A 27499-nucleotide genomic window follows, 5' to 3' on the forward strand; every position below is an offset into this window, starting at 1 on the left:
GTACACGCTAATACAGCTAAAGTTGCAAAAAATATACAAATAACAGTAATACACGGTCTTGAATTGTATGAAAGTGTAAAAGGATCCATTCTACTCGGCTGTGTTCCACTTAGAATCCTATTCAGCAGCGAGAAAAAACATCCTTCGCACGCACCCACCCCATATATATTTATAAATAAAGAAACCTGTTGTGACCCACACCTTTTCCATCAGTCTTAAAGAAACACGAAATGCGAAAAAAAAAAATTCCGAAAGAACTACGAGTAAAGCTTCATCAGTTTTTAGCAACAGCCTGTAAATTTGAGGATTATTTCCCTATATATAAATATTTATGTTTTAAAATTCCACCCTGATTAGTTTTTTTTTTTTTTTGCTGGCTCCCTATTTTATCTGAATTGGGTCTGCCGAGTCTGATCTGTCTGATTTTGTTTGTTAAAGGATACAAGCGCCATCTCCCGTAACATATTCCCTACACTAAGAATAAGCTGTCGTTCTTTAATGAAAGTGTTTTAAAGTTTCTGTGACACTGCTATAAAAACACCAGAAGGACATTTTATGTTTGAAAACATTCCCACAACATCATCTGCACAAAGGCCTTCCCCATCCTCCACACACACAGTGTGAACACACACTAGTGCACGTGGTGCACACCGAGGGGAGGGGCAGATGGAGAGATGAGAAAGGGAAGTAGGGGGTGGAAAGGGAAAGGAGGTGCACACTTAAGGGAAGCACAACAAGGTTAAGTGTCTTTGCGCAAAAGCGAGAGGAAAATCATCAGGACTGGAGTGAGGCTCGTCTTGTCGACAGAGGGCTATGGTGCGCATGCGCGGCAACGGTCCCTGGCCCCTAATGAGCCCAATTTGTAAACCAGCTCATCCCCTGACTCCCCATCCCCCAGACCTCTCTCCGTCCGCCAGCCAGCCCTTTATCATGCTCCCCATCTCTCTAACCAGCCATTCGTCCTGCCTCACAACAACACTGAAGGCGATATAGAGAGTCTGAGCTTCTTCTGTCTTACAGTCTTAGTGTCTTAGTGTCTTACTGTCTTACTGTCTTACTGTCTTACACTCTTACATTCTTAGTGTCTTACTGTCTTACAGTCTGTCTTACTGTCTGTCTTACTGGCTTACTGAAGTCTTACAGTCTTACTACTGTCTTACCGTCTTACACTCTTACAGTCTTACAATCTTACAGTTTTTCTGTCTTAAGTCTTATTGTCTTACAGTCTTACTGTCATACTTTCTTACTTTACAGAAATCTTTTAAAAGTCATTCAGGGTTAGCGACGCCATTGCCTCTCCGATGATGTTGTCTTCATCGTTGAGAAAAAACTTCGACCACCATCAATGATTAAGAGCAAGTGTGTGAGAGAGAAAATGTGGACATACCAATCCTTGTTAACTTTACTTAAAAAGAAAGTGAAAAAAATAATATACACAAAACAAATGATGAATACCTAACTATATGCGCGTTACCTCTAAATTATTGTTTTCAAATATTTTTTATTTTTGTGATAATCAATGTCTAAGATATTTCTTCCAAAACCACTCTATGTCTATGAACAAAAACCAGTCATACTTATCAATGAAAGCTTTTCTATCACAGAAAGGAGATTTGGCAGCCGATGACATCTTCGAGCTAAAAATTCACAGCTCCTCAGACACGGACGGGAAGCGACAACACGAATCTTTATTCACAGTTTTTGCTCCCGAGTTCTTTTACCGAGCATCTGATAAGTTATCTCCATGGAATGCTGCTCCTATCTGTGCTTCGCTTGAACAGAAGCTGCTTGGAGCTGCCGAGAATGTGGTTGGAATAAATACCACACGTGATTTTCTTAGTTGTCTTGAGTACATATTGCATCCATCACACTCACTTTCCTTGGGTCAAAAACAGTGCCATCTTTTTTTCTCACAAGATTTTCATCGAAAACAACTTTTTAAAACCACCAGTACTAAATAAAATCCTTAAAATTGGGCTTAACAACGCGCATCTTTATTTGATGGAAAAGTTTTATTTTATTCTTTATTTTATTTAGAAATTATCAAATAGAAAAAAATACGAATTCAATCGCAAGGTTTTTTTTAAATGAAAAATAGCCCGTAGCTAGGAAGAAGAGAAAAGTGTGGGGCTATTAAAGTTCATCGATTTAAGAGGACCCATTATCTAGAAAACAAAGTGGGAAGAGCCCAGGCAGAGGATGTCAGACAAACATAGCAGCTGGACGGAAATTGTCGTCTCAGCCCTCCTGTTGACCGGACATCGACCAACCTCTTCATGTCGTCACTATGGAGACAGATACACATCCCAGCTTTACAGTCGGGTATGGGGTGGGGATGGGGTGGGGAGTCTTATTGTCAACGTGAGGAAAGAGTTGAAGACGACCACAGTGACAGATAATAACACATAGCCTAAAGCCGTCCAATTCTTTCCAGTTCCGGTGAATTATTAATTACACAGCAATTACAATTATGCAGTGGAGAAAAATAATCTGCGCGAGAATGTACGAGGATTTCGTGTGAAATGCGGACAATTTCTATTAAGATTAATTATATGTTAAATTCGAAACCAATGTGCTGACCGATGAAACTCTCCACAGCCCTCAACCCTGACAAAATCTGATGACATGAGTATTTACTGTCATCGTAGTTGAAATCCTTCCTTGTCCATGTCCTTATCACTTAAAAACAGAGTTTTGTCTCAGAATAATTTTATGTGGAAAAATTGGACAGGTCTTATGTCTTCTATTTCCATTTTTACAAACACACACACAATGTCCTCCTTCTTTGTGTCTCTCATCTACTCTAATGTGTTCTCATATCGGGACACTGGATGAAACCCATTATCGCTTGAACAGTTCTCGGGTCTCATTTCGGCAACTAATAAAGGGTGACCATATTCAGCCTCTGAATTCACCAGTCGTGTTCCATCTGGGAGGATGAAAAAGCTTTTCTAGTCATCAGGGTGCATTCTAGAGGTAGGGGCAGCAATTGTGTCGTCAGTCTTCGACATTTCACCGATCCCCCTAAAGACCCGCCCAGTCTGCGTTTGCATTCTTTTACCGATTTTGGGAAAACAAGTAGAGACAGATATTGATTGGATCGTTTTTTTGCCAGAAGTAAAATACAGACTAAAATGATTTTAGTCGATGAGAATCGCTGTATAACTAAAGCGCCTTTGGTCGGATGACAATAAGAAATTGTAAATAGGTATTGTGGCACTATTTTAGAAATTGAATATATTTATGGATCGGTGCTCGAAATAAAATAAAATAAAGTAATATCAGCCAATTTGAAAGGAAGATGGGTCTAGTTTGGAATTAAAGAAATTATCCTACTAAAAAATAAAAATAAATAAACGGAAGGAAATTGAAAAGCAAAACAATTTTACAAGATATGCATACGATAAACAGATAGCAACGGTTCCTACCCTAAGCAATCCTTTAAATGCGTTTATCTTAAGCATTACTTATAGTAATGAAAAAAACAAAAGCTATAATGCATTTAATTTAGCTTCATCCTCTAGAGTGCAGCTCTTTATCTCTGAATTCCTTCACCTTAAAATTTTTTAATCGGAAAAATGGTTGATGGGAGATTAGGATGCTTCCTCTTCAGCTGCCGCCTTCGTGCTTTAGTAGATAAAATCTTGTTTGTTGATGCTTTGGTTAGCGTGAGGGATGATGATGATGATGATGATGATGATGATGATGATGATGATGATAAGGAGGAGGAGGAGGAGGAGGGAGAAGAATTTTTTGTCAATTGTATAATCTGTAATCTATTAATCTGTCTCACGAATATGTCTTAGGTAGTGAAAATACTCCTTACATTTTAGACCAAGAATAGAACAGCATGGCAATGAAGTGGAACAGGTTACCCAAAGGTTTCTGAACAAAGTTCCATAGCAAATTATTTGACAAAATATTTTTTGACACCTTACCTATTTCTATTTCGTCCTTTCTCCAAGAAGAACTATTTATAGGAGAATCCAGACGATGATAAAACTAGGGTTTTGGTGTTATTAGGCTAACCTCTTCATTAAAACCAACCAAACAAAGGACACAAGACAAATGCCAGTTGTTGATGTTTACCGAGTGACCAATCATAAGCGCCGCTCGCCCTGTCCCCCGAGACAGCAGCCCCAGGGTGGACTGTGGCCACAGCGGGGTAGTCAAGCCCGAGGTTGTGATCGATGCCACCATTTCCTGCATTACCACAGTACCTCTGAACTCATTTTCTTGTGACTGGACTATTGATGGTTTCTTTTAACAGTTAAGAGGAGTCTGGCTGCTGTTGTTAGTTTGGCACACAGTCATTTGTCCCCGAAGCGAGCTTGAAGCGATGGACCAATGCAATTTGGGAGAAAAACACTAAAATCAATCATTCGGGCAATCATATTTCAATTCTTCTGAGATGCTCTGCTCAATAATTATGCCTCTAGCTCAGTAAGTGAAATGAGTGTATTTATTATTATTGAAAGAAACGGTAAACATCGTGTACAGCCGGTTTTTTTTTAAATTAAAAAGCCTTGTGCTTGTTTTGCGGAAGTGCCATCACATAAACATGTCCAGTCAAGCAAAAACAACTGACCATAAAGTATCACAAGTATCAAAATTTGTAGTTTGGCATGACTCATTGAAAAGTGAGGAGAAGATATTAGGTTCAGTCAGTGAATACTTGAGGTATCGTACTCCGTGAAAGCAAAGGTCTTGTCTGAAAACAAATTAAACAAAATTACCCAGCTGAACTCATGCAAGAGCTACTGAAAGATGTATGGGTGTTTATAAAAACTTCTTCTGTGACCTCTGGTTTAATTGACTTTTATAACTTACAGCTGGCAGGCTGTCTATATTTCATACATTTCATTGCCTTGTTTACAAGATGGTTGTACGGGATCTGTTGTCTTTTCCCAGAGGAGGCGTTGTCATGATGAATCAGACTGTTTGCAGATTCCACACCACAGCTGCTGTGGAAGAATGAATGTTGGTGGAACAACTGAAGTCCTCCAAACTATCCTTCACTTGTGGCTCAGGCGTCCAAAGACCTGGCATGAGGAGTTATAAGAATAATGCTTCACAAACTTGATGAAATGTTTACTTTGTGCCTATATCTTTGCAATTTTTTTATGCACTTAGTATTGAAATGTAATCTGTTTCTTAATTTATTTTTAGGTCTGCCTGTCTCTCTCTGTCCATGTTTTTCTCAGTTTATCCGATCATTTGCTTGTCCATCAGCTTCATTTCTGTGTCGGCAAGTTGTGGAAAAAGACTTGTTAGTCATTGCTTCGTTTATTTTAATCTGGAAACAGGTTTATGGACATTGCTCAGTATTTTCGACTGCTCACATGGGTAAGGATAATTGAGGACTGTATGGACGGGGGAAGAGAGGACGGATGTCTGATGAGCAAAGCCACCATTACTGCCACAACTGAGCATCCCATGTAACTCCATGCACATTAATGCCTACATTAAAAGGTTTGAAAGTTACTATTTACTTACTCAACTGTCTCCGTGTTCCTCTGCTGGTTCATCAGACTGAAATGATCATACTACAATTGTACACTTTCTCTCTGCCATTAGCGTCTACACGCACTCTCTAGTCTTTCTGTATATACAATAATATACTAGTTCGATTCTGATTCGAATTTGGCAGTGCAACTCCGAAAGAAGGAGTTACCCAAGTACACTTGAAATTTGTCATTTGACATCTGGTTTATAGTCAGGCACGTAGGACATAGTTGTGTATTTAATGACCCGATCCAACTAACACGTGACAGAGTTTCTCACAGACAATAAGATGCCCTTCCGCTTCCCTGTTCACTCTGAGTCACTTCCTGGCTGAAAACAAACATTGTGAAAACTGCAGAAAAGCTAGCGGAACAATGAAATAAATTGATGGTGAATCGAGGAGGCAGAAATAGGAGACTTGAGTTCACTCTGTAAATGCCAGGTAGTCGCCTGGTGCGACCTTTCCTCGAGGGTTCTTTCACATAACCTCAGCTCTGGAATGCCGACACAAAGGTACGTGTTCGGAACCCGTGCTGGCGCCGCTATTATTGCGGTATAAAAGTGCAAAGCGCGTGAGGCTGCGCGAGAAAGATTGTGTGAATATGCATGTGTATGTCTGTGTGTGCGTGTGCACGGGTATGCGCATATCGCGAGCAAACACAGTACCCCTACTTTACCCTCAAATGCAGTGGCTTAGAATAAACTAGAGAGGGTGGATGCAAGTGCAGGACCGGAGGCGTTGAGACGACTTTGGGAGGCGTTTCTGCGGCTCGGTGTACTCGGCAGCAGCAGAAGGTCAGGGGTCAGGCTGCAGGCAAACAGCTGGGCAGGACGCACTGGCTGCACCTGGGCTACGCCTGACTGATTAGCATCGCGCTGTCCACGGTTTTCACAGTTTCTGCAGCGATCCATGCACCAGCCGCCGGTGCAGCGCTAACATCTGCTGAGGAGATTGTCGACGACGAACAACACATTGCTAGTGGCTTTCTTACTTCTCATGGTTGATGTCTATAATCCTCTCCCCTTCCATCTTTTCCTGCGTGTTACTTTTAGTATACGTCATCTTTTTTTTTTGTCTCATTTTTGTCTTTTTTGTTTCCCTCTCTCTCTCGTTCTTTTCCTTTTTTTCTTCTTCAGTCTATTCTTATCTGTGTATAATTGCTGTACAATATGTGCAGGCAGGCAGGTCTCATCATGCTCCTTAGTACACAAGAGGCAGGCCTCCTACTCATCCTCCATATTTCTAATAACTACATGTTTGCGAGAAGCACAGACGGTAATGGAGGTATTCGCTGTTTATTATTCAGTCTGCAGCTACCCAGTCTACGCTGTGTACCTCCTCTCCTTCCTCTTTTCCTCCTAGTCCTTTTATATGTGATCACTTTGGGAAGAATGTTCAACACCACGAGGGCAGGACCCGATGATCTCGAGGAGACAGCAAGGAGAGTAGTACTTTGTGTGTTGTTTGTTCATGTAGGTGTATGACTAGAATTTAGTGCCAACCCTAGACATATGTTGTGTTCGTGCATCTGTTTGTACAATATTTGAGGTCGGCTAGGTGCTGTGGAAGTGCGCTATATAACTAAGATTATTATTGTTATTATTGCTATTATTATTTGTTCTCTCCACTTTCTCTTTTCTTCCATATCTCTTTCTTATTTATTTAACCTTGCTCTTTTTATATTCGTTCCCTTGCTGTATTTTCTGATCTTCCCTTTTTTTTCTTCAGCAGTGATGCACCGTATTTAATAAATGATAACCTGGTGTGGTAAATAGCCTTATAATCTACCTGATAACTAGGGCGGCAGAGCGAACGTGACAGACAGCATGTTGTAATCACTTAATCGAAGAACTCGATTTTCCTCTCGGATCACATTGCAAATCATCGCTGGACTGTAAAGTGCCAGACTGACAGATGGCTCATCGATATCCACACAGTGCCATTCGAATGGTTTCATGGTGTTTGTCTTCTTATGCTCACCCTTTGTTGCCAGGCGTTGGTGTTGTCGTCTTCACATCACCGACAAAGGTGAGAGCAAAAACAACTTTTATACCATCAGAGGAAAGGTGTTGCAAGTGAAAACTTTTTTTTAACATACAACAAAACATTATGACAAGGGTTTTTGTACTAGAAGCAAGCAGAGGAAAACTTGAGAACATTGATGTTGTGAGCGTTGTCTTTGCTGTGTGTCGGTTCATTTCTCTGTTCTGACTAGAAATAACACAGAAGGCAGGTTGTTATGTGTTATTTCAGCTTCTTCTTTTATTGTGTTCTCGCTCAAATAACTGTACCAACTCTCGTTGTCTGTAATCCTTCGTTATTGCTCATTTTTATACTCTTTTTATAATGTTTTAACGAGCTGCATACCTTGCTGTATGTTATGTTCTTTAGTATAGAAGGTGTTGTATATACTGCTGTTTGCTATTACCATTCTTTATGTTGTTAGTAGAACGACTGTGATTAAACATATTGCTGTGTTTTGTATGTATTTGGTAAGAATATCTGTAAAAAATCAACTGTTTGGCATATTGCTGTTGCTCATACTATCCCAATAATGTTAATGCTGGTGCTACTTATTTTATATTTATTATTCTTTCTTATTACTCTCTGTTACTATTGAAGGGAAAAGTTATATAAAATTATGATCTAGCCCTTGTATTTTATTTTGTCATTTTCCTCTTTTTACCCTTTCATCTTCAATATCATTATTTTCTCCAGTCCTATATTCAGTCTCATCCTCCCAGCAGTAAAAAAGTTGTTTTTATTTTTAATGTAGATAATGGTATAGCAGTGCACAAAAAGGGAGACTACCTTTCTTGAAGATGTAGTACATCCTGAAAGAAATATACATTAATAGTAAATACTCCTATTTTTTTTTTTTTTTAAAGTATACTAGCCATGCAATGCATACAGTGTATCTGTGAAAATGCGGGTTTAACTAGGGGAGCTCATCGCTACCGTCACTTGGAAACACTTTCTTGGAGTAGTGTCCCTTGAATCAGTTTCATGCTTCTGATCTTATTTCATTTATTTCTCTTTAGTAATAGCTTTGGGTTTTTGAAATTTGAAATCAGAATCACACTGTACATATATATTTAGAGAAGACAAATACACACCCACATCTACAGCCGGCCAGACAAATAATTAATATGTAAACTGTTGTAAAATGGTAAAGTGTCATCTACTCTGTGCAAGATAATAAAGACAGTGGAGACACAGAGACAGCACAGAGTAACAACGAAGAGCGAGCTAACAAGTAATTACTGAAGTGATATCTGTAGAACAGACTAAGAAAGATATACAAAAGAAGGCGATGGGGAGAGAGAGAGAGAAGAAAGAGATCAAAGGGGACGTTGGCCTCACCATGATTAATGGGCTGAGCTAGTTGAACTGATTTTGTTTTTTAGTTTCATTCAAAAGCCAGCATTTGTTATAGCATTTACCTTTCAACTGTTTACATCGTGTCTGCAATCCTCTCTAGTGTTGAATGTAGAGCGAGACACAGTGTTCTGAGTAGGACTGATGACAAACAGAGTGATGTTGATATAGGACAGTGTTTTCAGTCTTTTCTTCACATTTTTTGTCTCTATATATTGTTACTAGACTGACCAGATAAGAAATTCTTGAACTTCCTCTTTGTTTTAGTTAATAGTTTACTGTAAGTCTTATCTTTGAAGCACTTCTGGTCAGGTTGTTGATCTTTCTGAGCATCGTTGTACTGGCTAGGTAGCATAGCAATGTCATCAGCACAATGTAAGTCTTTCAGTACCGACATAAGTGTACAAAGAATTCCTTTTCAGTTTTCGTTTGTTTGTTTTAAAAGCCAATCTATTGCCAGTATAAAAAGGAATGATGAGAGAATTCTTGTTTGACAGTCTTAGTAGTAATGTCGAAGTTGTCTGTTGGCTTGTTGTTGCGACACACCACTTGACTAAGAAAATCCGTGAGTAGTTCCTGTATTCAATTTACTATTTTCTGTGGTTTTCAGTAGTGATGTATGATGCTCAATAATGACCCACAGTCTATGTTGTCCAATGTTTTGTCAAAGTCCAGGAACAAGGCACAGAGAGTAATATTCCATTCTGTGCTTTGTTCTGTGATTTTCCTGAGGATGAAGATTTCATCCCAGAATGATATTACTCTTCTAAAGCCTGCTTGTTCTTGCCTGATGCTGTCGTGAAAACCGGCGGTGAGGCTTTTCAAAGGGATTTGACTGAAGATTTTGCTTGTCTGTGATAACAAGGTTCTTCTTCTTCTTGTTCCTAATCACCCCCAGTGGAGCACACACCACGCAATAACAGGGTTATTCCTCGCCAATTATTGCAGTCCCCTAAGTCCCTCTGCTTAAAAAGTTTGAAGCTTACACACTTATTTCATTCTTCTCTTGTTTGTTCAGTAATATTTCAGAAAGCTCTTGCAGAGAAGCTTTGGGTTTTTTTTTTCTTTCGTTCTAACGATTCAGAGCAAAGACCATCCTGACCTGGTGCTTTGTCATTTTTGTTGTTGTATATAATAATGTGATCTATCTGCCATCAGGTAACTTTCATGTCCCGTTATCTTATGTTGAAAAGAGTGTTCCTCCAATTACAATATTGTTTTCTTCACAAAAGTCATGCCATGTCTATTATATTCCCTATACCTTCCTTTCCCGTGCTTCCTTCTCTTCCTTTATTTTTACTGTCTATTCTAGCATTGAAATCTCCCTGTACTATTAAAATATCATAGCTAATAATAATAATTGTAAGTTGTAGTAAAAATCTTCTTTGTCCTCTTACCTGCATTATCATTCCTGCGTAGCAAGTCAGGATGAACAGCTTCTTGAATTGGAGTTGTGTCTGGTATTCAACAGAAGGTCGCTGATTGGATTCATTCTAATAGGGAGTTATTGTGTTGTTTTGGGATAATCTTCTTTCTTCCTATTCTTTTTCACCCCAGTGGAGCATAGGGCCACAACTTTGGGATAATCACTGCAACCCATTCTGTGTTGGTCCTCGTTACTTCCGACTACAAGACAATCACCATTTGCGAGGGTTCTCTTACCTCTGCCTGGCCAAAGCTTCTGTAATTTCAAGAAGATCAAGTCGGTATAGTGGTATTTCTCGTTTTACCTTTTCGAACTTTCCTGTTTGGTTCGGTGTTCTCACATTACAGCAGCCAATAGTTTTTAGGTGAGTGTAGGTCGGTTGTTATGTTGGGAACATCTTTACAGTTTTTGTATCCAGATGTCACAAGTCCAGTTATCAGGTCTGCCGCTGCACTGCCACCTTTTGTTGGTTTGTCTCTAGTTTCACTTTCCGTAACTGTAGCTTTTTACGGGAACGAATTATTAGTTCACTGTGCGACTTTATGTAACCTGGACGACTGGTGGGCGACCTTTTGTCTGATCGAGATCTTTTTTACACCCATCCTTTTGCTATATCATGTTACCCTCAGTTCTTGTTTTTGTTGTTTGGCTCCTCTTTGCGTTTTCTGTATTGGATTTTATTCTTCATTAGTACCATTGTTTATTCTTTCAGAGCTCATATATTATTTGTTTGTTTTCCTGTCCCTTGGTGCTGTCCATGTTTTCGTTCTTCTTAGGAGCTAAGAGAATGCTCCTTAGGAGTGTGAGAATGCGCTTAGAAATGTTGCATTTATTATGATTATTTATTATTTGTATGTCTGACATGGGTTACCCTGCAGCTAGTGCTTTCACCAACATATTTCTTAGGATTATCAAGACACGCAAGCACCTATTACAGGGAGCCATACATAAATGTGTCCGTAAATAATCCCATCCACTCTCAGATATTATTTATGACACCTTTAAAAGGAGGAGTAGAAATCTGAGTAAGACTGGTAAGCAATGCAAGCATTGATAACGAAAAATTATATTCCAGTTTACAAGCCTACATGTCGTTAGCTTGATAAATATAAATAAAACATCAAAGCACCTGCTTCACCCATTGCCATCGCCAAGCAACGAAGTCTGACCATAGATGATTGTCACGATATTAATAATGCTGGTGGGGAAGTTGGTTGGGACGAAAATTTAATTAGGAAAGTGATGATAATGAGGACTTCCATATACGTGATTTATTAGATAAAAACTGAAAGAAAAGCAAGCGAGCTGATAAAGTGGGAGGAAGACAAACGTGGTTATTTTTAATTGAAATGGAATTGTTGCACCATGTAATTGCACGAAGTCAACCCACGGTCAAGATACCCTAGAGACTTGTCGATGCGAAAACAAAAACAGAGCCAGCAGCCACCGGCTGGAAAAGACAACAACCTTCACAAACACATCGCGGGTTACAACGCAGAAGAGAAAGTCTTGGACGGCGAGACTGTCTGTCCAGAACCTAATCCTGACAACACGACTAACGGGTAGGGGTAGGGGGTAGGGACAGGGGTGGGGACAGGGGGTGGGGTGGGACGGGTGGGGTGGGATGCCCACAAGCTGATCAATGGGGATTTCGAAATCTGTCCTCGTAGATGGAGAGGAAAAAGCCGTGGGCAAGATGTGGTAAGTAGGAGGGAAAGCAGGTTAGTTATGAAGGAGATTAAACGCACAGCCGGAAAGATTAGATGACACCGGGCGGGAAGCAGGACAAAAACATGGAAGTTAGTGGGCGATCAGGACTGGCGTGAAATGGCTTATTTAGGCAGTAAGACGATTAGGGTGGGTGTATGGGTATGGATAGAGAAACAAATGACGATATACATCGAGGAGAGGAAATGAGAACCAGCGTTAAGTCCAGATATCCCGAACTTCCCCAGGGTACCTTTAACAGTGTGATTACATGGAGCAAAAAAAGGTTCTGGATTTACCAAGTATTTTTTTTTCTTTCGCAGATACATGCATACGCCTCTGCACACACACACACACAAACACGCACACAAGCACACACACATACACACAAAATTAAATTGAGTGAGAGAGTGTGAGTGTGTGTATTTGTTTTAACTGTCAACTTCTTAAAACTCGCATTTAAAAATTCAAAAAACGTTTTATACTTTGTTTCATGAGAGCAATTTCTATGCGCGCCATATCCTTCCATAGCGATCAATGGCACTTATGCTTGATGTATGGGATGGTGGGTGCCTACCTGCTGACACCATGCACGTGATTTGCCTACAAACAGACGAGAAGCTCCACATGAATTTTTTGTATATCTTACATGATGACAAAATGATAAAAAATGTTGATCCTTCTAGCATCGTTATATGCCAGTCCATCGGGTCATAAAGTTATTCGATGCATAAATAAATAACTCACTAACTAAATAAATAAACAACAAATTTTTCACCCATGCAAATTTTCTATAGTGATCGACATTTTTAATGCTGAGATTTTTTAAATGTAAAAGTAGGTCTTGCAAATAATATCAGTTACAATATTAGCAGTAATTACTTTTTCTGTCTGTTTCACCTTCAATCACTCCTCCAGGTCTTCCTCCTCTCGTCTCCGTCGTTTCATACTTCATTTCCTTTCTTCTTGTCTGCCTCGTTTGGTCCGCAATGTCCTTGTCTCCAGTACAGCAAGGCTGAGATGCTGTGGTTCAAATCTCGTTATGTTGAAGGCCGTTCTTTCTTTCTGTATGTCATCTGTTTACAAACTCGATACTTTACCGTGGTATAGTAATGGTTAATGTGTTTTGTGAAACCCTAATTCGCTATTCATTCTTTACCTCCTCTCTCTTCATTTTCTCTGTTCTCAAATTTCGTTTTTCCCTATTATCACTGCTTCTCCTAGTAAATGGATATAAAGATGCAGAAAAACTATCGACAGACAGACCGACATAGTAGGATTTTATTCCCTGATTAAGGATTAAGCTCTCTTTCAACTGGCTTAGTAATCATTACTATGCTGAAACCTAACGAAATGACATCTCTGGTCTCGCAATCACAGCCGGAAAGTCTTACCTTTACTGTACAGGATCACATTATCTCAATTCTTCTATCATAGTTTTATGTGTGTAGTAATGAGGTAGCATATTTCATCAATGCATAAGTTATTGGTGATTTTTCATATTTTATATTTTTAAGGTCTACAGCTTTTGACCGGTATTTTTAAATCACGCCAGATATCGGCATCAGCATCGCGACAACAGCGGCAATGGCTAGACTAGAGAGGACCTGGCATAGCCATCAGAAAAGGTTCACTACCAAGAACAATCTGTACAAATGGTAGAACCGATTCTGCTCTATGGAATTTGGTCGTGGAGACGGAAAGGAGAATCCAGACATTCAAGAACAAGTGCCTTGGGAGGATGCACCGGACTTCAAATAGAGAATATAGAATCAACTCTAGTTAACACCCCCAGTTGTACCTCATTAGCTTATTACACACTCTCAAACGCACGCACAAACATTTTGCTGTTAAAGGTGCTTTCTCATTTAGTCAACAGAAGGACATATCTCGTTGAAGAAACGAAAGAAATGACAATACACACTTCATTTTCTCTGTACACACCATATCCCCCAAAGCACGATGAGCATGTGGTAGGATTATTTGTAGGTAGGATTAATGATAATCAGGATTGGTAATCACAAAGGTTGGATTCTGTGCCATTCACAAACATTACAAGAATGGCGTGTAAGTAAGTGGAGCTATGTAGAAACTATAAAGTCATTTGCAGCTATCATCTGCTTAACCCAGTCAGTAACGGACACAATGTCCAGAAAAGTTGGAAACTTCTAATTTTCTTAGATTGCTTAGCATGTTTGTACAACATATCCTAAGGTAGTACATGTTGAAAGTTTTTCTGTGATAAACAACCTGGAGAAACCTGTGTTCCATGCCATCAGGTACCTTCGTCTGTAGGTTAGCAAAATGCAGCCTGGAGTCTACAGTCCATGTTTCTCAAATCTCTCGTATGTCAAATGACAAAGCGGCACACTGGGTGAGATATCACTTGAAAACATCATGATCGGAAATTTTCATTGCACCCATCCGGTCTGACATACCCTGTGGCACCGGAGCCAGTAAGACAAAGAATTCAAGGTTTATCTCAACAGATCTTTGTTTTACGATTCACTTTCGAAATTCAAATAAAGGCTGGAGGAAGCAGCAAGATGCCTCCACATCAGTCAATCCCACAATAAGTTTCTTTTGGAAACCAAGAATAAATTCAGTATCTGGTTCTTCTATTGAATCAAGGAGCGTCTTTGTTTACTTGTGAAAGTTTACAGACAAATCTTCTACTTGTTGAATATTTATAGCAGCCACGACAGACATTAAAAATACGGATTCTGGGCTCTTTGGCAATACATCAGAGGATGGAGGTTTTAGAGGGATGCGGTACCAAATGAGGGTATTCTATGGCAGCATCCAATCAGCAGTTAGAAGTTTTCTTACTAAGTGCGGTAAGGTGGACAAGGGAGTGGACAGTCTGTCCGCAGCTTAGGTGCTAAGGCTTTCTTTCTCTATGTACATCTTCTTGGTATACGATTTCAACTTCATCGACATGGATAAAAAGCAAATTAAAGGATACTCAAGGCTTGTGATAAGGCTGTGGCGACGGTCAAACGTTTCAAAACTATATTTAGTAACAATTACAGAGCACGAGAGCAATACAGGAGAAATAAAGGATTCGTTTCTCACTTAATTACCACTTATTAGCACTATTTCGGTTGCCGATGTTTATAAACATTGAAAAAATCCAGTGAAATCGACCTTTGTGTCCTTCCGCCGAGTAACCACGATAGCTTCCTGAGATAGTCAAGCAGAGGAGTCTCCTTGTGATGTCAGAGTCTTGTTGTGACGTCAGTCTCCTTATGACGTCATTCTCTGACAGGAAGTGTCTATGTCATTGCGAAGATTTGACGTCATTTTATCGTATGACGCACTCTGTGTGTAAGGCTTGTAAGGCTCTGTCTGTCGGAAACTGATAAAAAGACAATTTTGAATCTTTTCCATCTTTTCGTGGCAATCGGGTGCAGCACATTCTTGAGGCGTGGTTGTCACTATGGAAACTACATGTCATAGGGTCACGTGACGGAGAACGAGACTTCGTGGAAGCGAAAAAAGAGTCCTGTGTAATTTCTCATATCAAACACAACATTCTACTAAAAACCTTCAACGTTTTCCACATGAACACACATATAAATAGACGAGATTCAAATGTATCCTACTCTTTACGCGATTCTAAGCAGTTTTATTTTGCCTTTAGAATCCCTTTGAGCTACACAAATTTACTCTTTCTAGGCCTTGTAAGATTTATCATCAGTTGGTGTGTGCGTGTGCATGGTGGCTCGGTCGTTTATGCCAAGCCAGCATCTGAGGCCATATCACGGGAATACAGCTAGCCCTGTAAACAGACGCAACATGGAGAAACATAAAATCATGCCCAAGGCGAGAACCGAACCCAGGGCAGCCAACCTTCAAACCCACATTCATAACCACAGTCGTGTACAAAGTACAAATGCATACTTCAGCAAACATTATTCCATTGAAATATACTGTAAATTTTATTTCTGTACTTGCAGTTCATCCACCATCCCAGTCTCCTGGCTTTCAATTGTTTTTCAGTCACTGCGCACCCAAGTCGATTCTGATTTACCGCCTTCTCCCCGCCCCGAGGCAGTCGAAATCGCAAGGACATATCCAGACAAGGACATTTGACATCCTTCTGACTTGTTAACTTTTCTTCAGGCCTACCATGATGCACGGGGGATCGATGCCTGTTTCCAATTATTTTCTCTCCTGCTGCGACTCGGTGCACAGAAACTTGCATGGATCTTAAAACTTTGAATTACACGCTTGTTCGCCTTCGAAACAAGAAACGTCTTGTCTTCGGGCAAGACCCGGTTTTAGTTCATTATGGCTTTTTTGTTCACAAGATTTTAACTGGTTTTTTGACGACAAAGCTGACTAAAACCGTCTGTACTTTCCTGGAATCCTTTGGAGAAAGCCTCGGGAAGTGCATGCTGTCATCGTTACCGTGCTCACTGTCGCCCATCAAATCATCATCACCCTTACCATCATCATCCTCATCACCTTCATCATCCTCACCCTGCTCCTCCTCCTCCTCATCATCATCATCATCATCATGTTCTTTCTCCAGCCTCTTTATTATTAGTTCTCTCTCTTCCGTGATTCAAGCTGGTTCCCTCTCCAATGTTGGTTTCTTGTCCCTTAATTTCCAGCACGGATTCTAGAAATGAAGCTAACTACAAAACTTTTGAAGTACCAGGTGACAAGAAAATAGATGCTATTGTCCAGAAAAAATGTCAACCATGTAATAACGATCGTGAACTATTTCTTGGATATATTTTTCATCTACAGGGCCTCACACTTTTTGTTGGTGGTGCATGACTTCATCCCCAATGTAGTATTTGAGATTTCGACTTATATGATAAAAACACGTGTATGGATACGGTATGGATATTGTTTGTTACTTTTTTTTAAAATAAAAGATGATTAAGTTGTCATTTAAAATGAGATATTTCATGCAAATGTCAACAACATTGTAGAGGATTCAGGCTATAAGAAATCATTAGAAATGTAAATAACAAACACGATTAAATAATGGCAAAAATCGGTTATATTTGTGTTGCCCTCTAGCCAGTACATTGCTTCATGTTTTGTTGATGCTGACTGCATTCTTGCCTGAAGTCTAGAAGTTTGAGAAGGGAAAATCCACTCGAAGCCTGTTTTCTCACACTCTACCTTGGACTTCATCCTCTGGAATGTTTTAGTTAGGATTTTCGTTGACTCAATTTAAGGACAAAACTGATTATGACAGCAACACAACACAAAGCTGTGACAAGGTTAGATGAAGAAAATATCTAAAAAGGGTACAAATATTGAAAATCATAACATTTATCTCAATATGACTGTAAAAGTGAATTTATGTTTGAATTTTAGTGTTTAGTTTCTCTGAATTTGTTATATTAGGATATTTTATTTTTTCAAATTGCAAGATGCAAAAATTTTATGAACTTAGAGGCGCTCTCTCTTTTACACCACCTTAAATAATCTGAGAGCTATTTTAAACATTTAATATTTTTAGTATTGTAAATTTTATGATTTAACTATGTAAGACAACTGTTGCTGTGTAAGTTTATTTTTTACTTTTTTGGATAAAGATACAAGATGTGTTCACACTTTAGCTACAAGACAAGTCTGCATTCTGTTCAACTATACTTCAGTCAAGGCCCTTGCTGGTTCTCGTCTCTATCATCCTGAATAACAACCAGGAGCCTGACAGCTTCACCATAATTTCGCTCTCGATCGTCACATGAAATGTTGCCCTTGTCAGGTCCCACTCCTTCTGCCCATGGAAGCAATCCTGCCTTTCATTTCACAACTTGTAATAGAACAATGCATGTTAATGCCCGAGAATTTCCGACACGACAGACTTTATTAGAATTTGTATTTTGAGTAATCGGATTTTTTTTTGGCTGCTTTTTAATAACTGTCATTCTGTGTGAACATCATTCGTGAACGTCAGGTATGAACATGATTTGCAAAATGTGTGGTTGAGCATCTTGTGTAAGAATGATATGTAAACATACGTAAACAATTTGTGGACGTCGCGCGAAAACATCAAAGGCATCAACATATACCAACATCATTTGTAAACAATATGTGTTTACTGCTGTTGTGATAGAGTGGCACCTGGTTGGCAAAGTGTTTCTGAAGACGGTATGAGATCGAGACTGAGTGAAACCCACAGTGTGGTAGGGAAAAAAAAAACCTGCCATACAAGTAGTAACATCCTAGCATCATCGCTGCTGATAATACGCATCTTCATCGTAAGGATGAAAACGCCTCTAAAAGGTGGAGCAGCAAAAGGACCGACTGATTCATGGAAGGTCTATTTTTAACCATGACGTAACGTAAGCAAAGGGAGATGATCCACAATATAACAAGGAAAAATGTGAACTAGAGGAAAAGAAAGAATACGGAGTGAAGGAGAAAAATTTAAAAAAAGGAAAAGTATGGTATATCTGCAAAGTGCATTTAATATAACACTTTTTTTTTCTAGAAGACTTACATTTTCCGCTGTCTGTCGAGGCAGCAGGCGTTTGCCGGGTGTTGTATCGATTCCCCACACATCCTCGAGGATTTTTTAGCAGGAAAGATGAGGTCTTCTGCTTCTATTTCAGATCGACATGGCGATAAAAATCTCGAAATTGAAGGCTTTGGTTAATAATAAAGCGCAGTAAATGACAAACCAATATTGAAGTCTTTTATTCCATGTCATTCAAGACCTGGAGACAATTGCAGCCAGCTGCAGCTTTGCTTGCACAAAGCTTCTTACCTTTATTTGAGAACAATTTGCATCTCCAGCTGTCAGCACTTAATATCAAATGTTTGATGTACCTTGCTCAGCCATCTAGTAGATGTTTTTCTGACTATACGTGTTCTACTGAGAACTAAGAAGTTACGATGAAGTTTTTTTTTTTACCAATTTAGAGCTCAGTGGTAACAAAAGTAGAACTATTTAAAAAATACTGGTTGATTTAGTAGGAGATTAGTTTCGAATTACAGGAGAGACAAAGGGTGGAGGATACTAGATTACCAAGAGAAAGCCCTCGACTCCGAGCGGAACTGGATCCCGAGACGAGATCTGAACCCAGGGACTCTCAGAGCAGTAGTGACAGGTGAGTGCTTAAAAACTACACTACCAGCGCCCCCTATAGAAAAAAAAACAGAAAACACGAATACACTTTGAAAATGACCAGGATGTTGAAATAGAAATATCGGTTTTTATTGTGCTGAAGATATTCAAACGAAATCTTTGTTTTATAAAACCAGTTTAATGTGCAGAAGTAGGTTTAGACATGTTGCACTTATGTTCCTACCTTTATGTAGACAAGAAATCATCAAGTCCCACTTCCAACCATTTGAGGTCAAGGACTTGAACTGATGCAGGAACTCGGAGAAATATTAGATGGTGCGAACATACAAATTAGTTAACAAACATTTTCCTTTTTAGATAGGATGCAGAAGAGAAACCTAATCTTCTTTGCTCGAGCTACAAGTTGCTGTTTGAAAATAAATCAGCAAAACAGAAATATCAGGTAAAGTCGGCCAGGAAAGGTAACTGATGCTAACTACATGTAGGTTGCAGACGACGAAATGTATTAGTAGCTACAAATTCCATTTTAATCACTGAGCTTCCCGATATTCTATCGAAGACGAAACGTTTATTTTAAGAATTTGAAGTATATTGTTTCAAAGATGAAATGGATCTCACTTTTTTCTGTAATTCACGAGCGCACACGCACACACACAAATGATGATGATGACGATGATGATGATTGATGATTGTGATGATTGTGATGATTGATGATGATTGATGATGATGATTGATGATGATGATGACTTTTTGTTAAGCTGCTATTTGCTTTAGGAAGATGTCATGGAAGTGTTGACCAGCAGGTCAGGTCTTAAGGGCAATAAACTTCAGACCCACCAGTGCAGGTGGTCGCCATCTTAGTTTTAATGTCTCACGATTTTCATTCAAACACACAAGATTTATGGCTGCTGTCTCGAAATTAGGAACAACTAGATATAATGGAGACAATGGCCAAAGACAAGATGTAGAAGGCGAGGATGACAAAAACACAAGAAGACAATTTCTTCCCAGTTGTCTGCAAAGCTTTTGTGAAATAATTCTTTAAAAAGTGTGGTGGAATTCGAGAGCATTTCACAACAAAACAGATTATAGCTGTGCAAAAGAAACGGAACTGTGGCTCAGGCCATTAGACGCTAAGAATATTAAATTTCAAAAAGCATTGTGGGCAGCTGAAGGACACGAGAAACGCAAGACACTAAGACACTGTCGGTCTCTCTCTCTATATATATATACTTTTTGTTTATTTGTTTGCTTGTCTACTGGAGTCACATTTTGTATATGTCTTGTGGATGTGGGTGTGGGTGTGGGTGTATTTCTTTGTGTGGAAGACCCGTGCCTACACGTCTATCAGGCTATTTTGTTTTCTTTCTCTATCTTTGTTAATGATTGTAAAAGCGAAACGAAAAACAATATATATATTAATACGAAATATTGACGCACAAATGTATTATTATTATTATTATTATTATTATTATTATTATTATTATTATTATTATTATTATTATTATTATTATTATTATCTTTTTGTTCTTTTAAGAGATTTAAAATCCACAAAAAACGAAACTTATTGTATTCTTTACAAAAAAGGAAGACAATCAGAAAGAGAAACTTGTCAAAATAAACTGAAGGTTGTGTGTCCCGTTAATATGTATTTTGTCTCTAACGTACATCTCACCTGATAAATTATGTATCGTGTGTTCTCTATACAAAACAAAATAAAAATAAATGAACTAAAAATGTGAGAAGATAATTAAATTTCAAAAGAAGAGAAAGAAAGATCTGATATTTCTTAAAAGTAATTAGGTTAGTTGAAGACATTGCTAGTACAGTAAGGTTGTCTATTTGAAGTTGTAACTTGTCACAGCAAGTAGGGAATCGTTTGTTTTATTAAAAATCTGACTTTCTCACTTGGATGGGGAGTGTTATTTGAAAGAACTGGAATCTTTCTATGGACTGCTCAAGGCTGTTATGTAGAACGATTTAGAAAAAAAGTTTTATATGGAACTCTGGGAGGTGATTCAATTTGTTGAGAAATTCTTTCCAATAATACGGGAAAGAAAAATGTAGCCTTATAAAGAAAAAAATGTCAGACATGACATCTAGTAGCTTTTCTAAATTTGTCACCTTCTCACTGATATCTTGGATTGTTTTTTCCCACTACTTTTCACTGCAGGATATCTTTTTGACATATTTGTTTGTATAATTAGCATCTTGCGAGGATCAGTTTTTTTCTGGAACCGTGGGAGGCCAACCCTTAATTAGAGATGTTAGGGCGACTAAAATCTCTCAGTGTTGGTAAGAGATAGGCTCGACACAAAGTCTGAAAGAAAAGTCTAATGGGAAAAATACTATTTTTACATTTTAAACATCAAGGGACTGAAGCTAGGACAATTTGATTTTTTTTTATTTTGGGAAACTGTCGTTTGAGATTTTCTGACATTACCAAGAGAGAGCCATAGACAATGAAAGGTAAAAATATGAGAGAGGGTTACTGAGAAGTAAAAACTTTAAGAGAAAAAACACGAGCAGAGGACAAAATAAGATGCACAAAAAGCTTGGACATTTTCCAGAGCGGGTAGGCTAATGGCGGCGGGTTCATGACGAAGACATTAAATATCAAAAGAGAGATATTAAAGACTAAAATAACTAAAAACACTATATCATGTTTGTCTCCTGTGTGGATTAACGTCGGCGGTTGGTGTCGCCTATCGACCTTTATTTGTCTGTGTCGTTTCCTTTGTTCTAGATTGTTCTTTTATGTTTGCAAGTCGGTTCAAAAGGCCTCTTAGTCGACTGATGTTCTCTGCAGGCTGTTGTCTATTTGATCATACTGTCTGAGGTTTGCGGGTATTGGGAAATAATTGTCACCACCAATCTGGCCAAAACTCTGTTTTATTTATGATGTACAAATATATTTATGATTGCAGAGGAAGACGAGCAAGCGGACTAGTCAACAAACAAACACAAATGGAAGAAAGACTAGCAGACTGTTGGCAAAAGGTCATCGGACGAAGAGTAGCGTTGTCTGGATGAAATGACAACAATGAAGAGGAGGATGATGAGGAGGGGGATTTAATTTTAGTATGTTTTTAACTTTTGTAGAACACATTTTATCTTGTCTCTCACAAATAAAACGAAAAATCATCAAGCCCTACAAAGGTCATGTGTTTTGACTCACTCCATATCTCCATAATAACAAAATTTTGTGCAAGATTTAAATATTTAATGACAGATATAAAAGTTTAAAATTTCACGCTTTTAAGGTTCTTCTTTGAAACTGAGATAAAAGAAGCGTTTGTAAAGTTGTGATCGGAAGGAAATGCATTGCAAGCGATGCACTTCAACATGAAGTCGTTGCCTAAAGAGGTCTTGCACAGATGCTTTACAAAGAGGACTGGTCCTCATCCTCCTTTTTTGTCCCATCTCCTATAGACTTTGGACAGCTACAAGGAAAGCCTTTCAGAAGGCGTTACACACGTTAACTTTCATTAGCTGAAGGCAAGACACGTTCTAAGGGATGACAGCCTCAAGCTGATGCCTTTCATGTACACAAGGGACACATCCACAGGAAGGATTAACTTCATAGCACGTTTGTAATTCAAGGCTTTCCTTTTAAAGTGGGTATCGACGTCGCCATCTTGAGAGACTGCAATGCAATCAATAGACAGCTTAATCAGGGCTTGGATGGGCCGTCATGTTCTGTAATCGGTGCCAGACAACCAAGAAACCCTTCGATTTTTACGAAAAAAAGACATATATTTATATATAACCAAAGCAGAAAATTACTTGAGTAAAGATATTATTTTATTTGATATATTAGCTTTAGCCCAACACGTTTCATGCAGGTTCGTGTGAAGTTTTAAGATGAAACATTTATTCCGACACTCGAACGAAAGCAGCTGATGTAGACATATTGAGAAATATAGAGAGATTTACAAGGGGTCAATTTAAAAAAAAAACTAGTAAAACGTAGTGCTTGGGGATGATAAAAATGAAATGAAGCCATATTCACAAGCTTGATTACTTCCTGTCTTACAGACATCCTTCAAGTTTTCTAGCTGTCTCATGGACATCCTTGAAGTTTTCCACCGAACTCACTTTTATTGTCTAAGTAAAGATCAACTGAGAGAAGTTTTAGCAGTCGTGTTCTCGAGTCACTAGCGTACACATCAGTATTTCATTTTTTACAGCTAAATTTGTAACAAATTGCCATAGAAACCACCAATAAAGATGTCAACTGTGGCGTTAGAGAAGCTATGACAGTCAGACAGGAGGAAGAGATGCATTGAAAAATTGCAACCTGATTTGATCAACTAACCAGGCCATTGGCTGATATTTCGGGGCTCCAATTCATCTCACAATCCTGCTGTTTCCGCGCCGAAACGACTGGAATAAGCTCTTATCTCTGACACCATGCTTTGCAGTTGAGACTAAACATGAACAGTATTTGTCAAAGGGGAGATGAATCGGAAGAAAACTGCATCTTTCTAAAGATAACACCCCCAGCCCTCATTCACATGCTTCCTGTTGCTGCTGGAAACTACTCTCAACAGATGCCAGGCCTAAAAATAGTAAAATTAGAAATAAATCCTAATTGTAGTGTTTGTGTCGATTGTGGGAAAATAACAGATGGTCTTGTATCAGCATGTGAAAATTAGGTTACAACAATTATTACTACACTTCAATAATAATGAGAAAGAGAGATTGGACAATATATTAATGTATTTAGCAAAGTAAGTTCCCGAAAAGAATAGTAGATATTTAAGGAAACCAAAAGGACTCAACTTTTACAATATTGTTTTTGAGAGAAAGAAATACTTGTAAATTCTGGACTGCTGGCTTAGAAATAATTAAGTGGATATTGAAGTGTTTTTTTTTAATTTTTTCTACGAGTATTCTATACCAGGTTATTCATGATGAAAAGGAATGGAAGCTAGCCTGGAGAAGGACAATCCCAATCATTAAGGAGAAGAGTTTGGTAGTTGAAAAACAGGACCAAAGACCAGACGACCTGTTGACATTTGGCTAATGGCTTAGGACATAAAGAGCTTAGTTCTCAAGCTGGCTTATGTAAATTTAAGCAGCTGTTTTAGTGCTCTCTAACAATTGAAAAAAAGCTACCTTTTAAAATCGACCTTTTACATTGGATTAAAGGTAGTGTGTGTGGGAGTGACTGTGTGTGAGAGAGAGAGGGAAGTTAGTTACTTAAGATTTTCTATAGCTTCAGTATCTGAAATGGCTGGGACCAATGACTTGTCCTAGTCAGAGGAAGTAGTTAACTTTATTAATGTCAAAATTATGTTTCCCTTTGATTACCTCTCCCTTATAAAAAAACTCTTTTAATTTAATGCAGAATAAGAACTTTAAGTATAATGTCACGATTTTTTTAAGACAGTCTGAAATACTTTACCGGTGATTATACTACATTTGTGCTGTAATCATTATAGTTTAGTGTCATTAGGAAAACTTAAGCGTTCCATCATCATCATCATCATCGTCCTCCTCCTCCTCCTCCTCCTCATCATCATCATCATCATTTTACAGGTAGACAAGCAGACATGTAAAAGATGGTAAGACATAGGAGAATAAACAGACAGAGGAATTAGGGATTATATGGAAAACGAATGTTATTTATTTGTTTACAATATCTATCAGGTAGAAGCTGTCGTTTTACACTACGATGATCACTTCATAAACAAAACATCTACAGTCCAGTAGGACAGGTGCACAGAAGGTTGTTTTGATGTCAATGTAGCTGACTGCTTCATGCAAAGAAGTAGTTAACTGGAAGAAGTGTGGCACAAGGCAACAACATTTTTGTAGGCTACCACCACTTGAAGTTGCTGTGACAGCCATGCCCACCACACTTTCACTACTCCATGACAAAACAACCCTGTATTTATCTTTCACCCCGCGGTCTCCCATTTACTTAACATCCAGCATTCCGGATCCAAGAAAAAAAAATATCAAGACCTGAGAAATAATGACACTGTTTTTCTCCTTGTTGGATATAAAAATATCGCTCAGCTTTCTTTTGTTTCTTCTTGAAACTCCTTTCGTTCTACCATTTCTTTTTCCTGCTACTTCGTGATTATCCGTGAGTACATGGCGCAATTGCTGACAGAACGGAACTTTAAAAGAAGAAATCAGATTCAGAAATTCGATTAACTAGAGAAACGAGGGGCCACTTGCAGAAAAAAAGGAGAAAAGGTCACGGAGTGTTATTTGACCGAATTCTCTTTAACAAATGCTTTAAAATGTATTCTTTTCTGCGCATCGTTGTGAATGGCCTGAAAAGCCTCCTCAGATTTTCATCAAAGACCAGGATTGTCGTCGCTCTTTCTGCCTGAGAAAAACATGAACAGTGGGTTTAGCTACAACACTCAGTTTATTGATATTGCTAATGAGAAAAAAGTCCGTGCAAAGGCGCCATCGAGTAGTTCTTATGATCTAAATACGCGCATCATAGACATCCTAAGCCAGGGGTCTCAAACTCGCGGCCCGCGGGCCAACTGCGGCCCGCCGGACAAAAGTTTGCGGCCCCCACCTCAATATCAAAGTTTCATGTTAGTGCGGCCCGAGTTTGATACTGTTATATCTTCTCTCTCTCTCTCGCTCCCACAGAGGCAGCCCAACGTGTCTTATTTGCACAGAGAAAGTTGCAGTGCACAAAGAATACAATTTGAAACGTCATTACACAACTAGACATGCTGAGGAGTATGCAAAATACCAGGGAGATGAGAGAGTCAGCCGGGTTGCTAATCTTAAAACATATCTACTGAGGCAACAAAATTTCTTTAAGAAAGCAACCAAAGAGAATGACGCAGCAGTCGAAGCTAGCTACGTGGTTAGTGAGATGATTGCTAAAGAAGGAAAGCCATTCAAAGAAGGTGAATTTTTAAAAATGTGCATATTACAGGCTGCATGTATTGTCTGTCCAGAAAAGAAAGGTCAGTTTAGCAACATCAGCCTTTCTGCCAACACCGTAGCAGAGCGCATTTCTGAAATGTCAAGTGACATTTATGATCAACTGTGTGAGAAAGCAAAATGTTTCAGTGTATACTCAGTCGCTCTTGATGAGACCACAGACATCACCGACACTGCCCAACTCGCAGTCTTTGTCCTCGGTGTTGATGACACTTTTGAAGTCGTAGAGGAGTTGCTCTCAGTGATTCCAATGCATGGCCAGACCACCGCTCAGGAGATATTTCACCAGCTGTGTGATGCCATTGAGAATGCCGGTTTGCCTTGGAGGAGGTTTGTTGGAATAACAACTGATGGAGCGCCATCAATGACAGGGAGGACTGGTGGCACTTGTTCAAAAAAAAAACAAAAACAAAAACAAACAAAACAAACAAACAAACTGGAAGAGGAAGGTGTGGAGGAGGCCACTGCTCTGCACTGCATTATTCATCAGCAGGCCCTTTGCAGCAAATGCCTGAAGTTTGACAATGTGATGTCTATAGTTGTGAAATGTATCAACCAAATCAGATCCAGGGGCTTAAAGCACAGAAGGTTTCGTGCTTTTTTAGAGGAAATGGAGTCAGAATATGGGGATGTGCTCTGCTTCACCGAGGTACGTTGGGTCAGCAGGGGAAACATATTGAAGAGATTTTTTGAGTTGAGAGCCGAAGTGAAAGCCTTCATGGAGAAAGATGGGGTTGTTGTTCCTGGGCTAAGTGATCCAAAATGGCTCATGGACTTAGCTTTTTTGGTTGATATGACACATGAGCTTAACGTACTGAACAAGAAGCTACAAGGTCAGGGGCAACTTTCAGTGCTGCCTATGACAACGTGAGAGCATTCTCGACAAAACTTATGTTATGGAAAGCCCAGCTTTCTCAGACAGACCTTTGCCATTTCCCAGCATGCAAGGCACTCATGGATGCAGGCACACCGTTCAGCGGTGAAGAGTATGTGGATGTCATTTTGAAGCTACAGGAGGAATTCGATCACAGATTTGCGGATTTCAAGACGCACAGAACCACATTTCAAATTTTTGAGGACCCTACTCCTTTTATGTACAAGATGCTCCTCCTGTGCTTCAAATGGAGCTCATTGACCTGCAGTGCAATTCTGAACTCAAAGCCAAGTTCAGGGAGGTGAGTGGAAAAGCAGACAAGCTCGGGCAATATTTGAGAGAATTGCCCCTAGCTTCCCTGAGCTTTCCCGAATGTTCAAGCGGACCATGTGTCTTTTTGGGAGCACATACTTGTGCGAAAAGCTCTTCTCTACCTTGAACTTCAATAAGTCCAAGTACAGATCCAGACTTACTGATGAGCATCTTCAAGCCGTACTGAGGGTCTCAACTGCTTCCTCCCTTAAGCCAAATGTGGCTCGGCTATGCGAGAGTAAGCGCTGCCAGACCTCTAGCAGCAAGAAGTAGGCAGAAGAAGCCATGTTCAAAACAGTTTATGTTCAA

General features: G+C 39.2%; 1 protein-coding gene across 2 annotated transcripts; it reads left to right on the forward strand.

Annotated features, from left to right (window-relative positions):
* Positions 1 to 5903: 5903 nt before the first annotated feature.
* On the forward strand, positions 5904 to 22222 carry LOC112565453. Of its 2 annotated transcripts, XM_025240931.1 has the most exons (4): positions 5926 to 6018; positions 18987 to 19099; positions 19435 to 19519; positions 22005 to 22222. In XM_025240931.1, the coding sequence occupies exons 1-4, from the start codon at positions 6005 to 6007 to the stop codon at positions 22108 to 22110; spliced, it is 318 nt and encodes a 105-aa protein (XP_025096716.1). In that variant the 5' UTR covers positions 5926 to 6004; the 3' UTR covers positions 22111 to 22222. The 2 variants fall into 2 exon arrangements, 1 of the variants encoding a protein (XP_025096716.1); XR_003099409.1 differs by lacking the exons at positions 18987 to 19099; positions 19435 to 19519; positions 22005 to 22222 and adding an exon at positions 6684 to 7186 and having other exon boundaries at positions 5904 to 6018.
* The last annotated feature ends 5277 nt before the right edge of the window (positions 22223 to 27499 follow it).

This window comes from Pomacea canaliculata, linkage group LG5 (genome assembly GCF_003073045.1).
Source record: "Pomacea canaliculata isolate SZHN2017 linkage group LG5, ASM307304v1, whole genome shotgun sequence".
Lineage (NCBI taxonomy): Eukaryota > Metazoa > Mollusca > Gastropoda > Architaenioglossa > Ampullariidae > Pomacea > Pomacea canaliculata.

Bases quoted from the DNA above. Each gene is read 5' to 3' on its own strand.
- LOC112565453 (XM_025240931.1), top strand. The intron at 19,100-19,434 runs GTGAGTGCTTAA...TTTCCTTTTTAG, and splicing joins TCTCAGAGCAGTAGTGACAG to ATAGGATGCAGAAGAGAAAC. The intron at 19,520-22,004 runs GTAAAGTCGGCC...TTATGATTGCAG, and splicing joins CAGCAAAACAGAAATATCAG to AGGAAGACGAGCAAGCGGAC.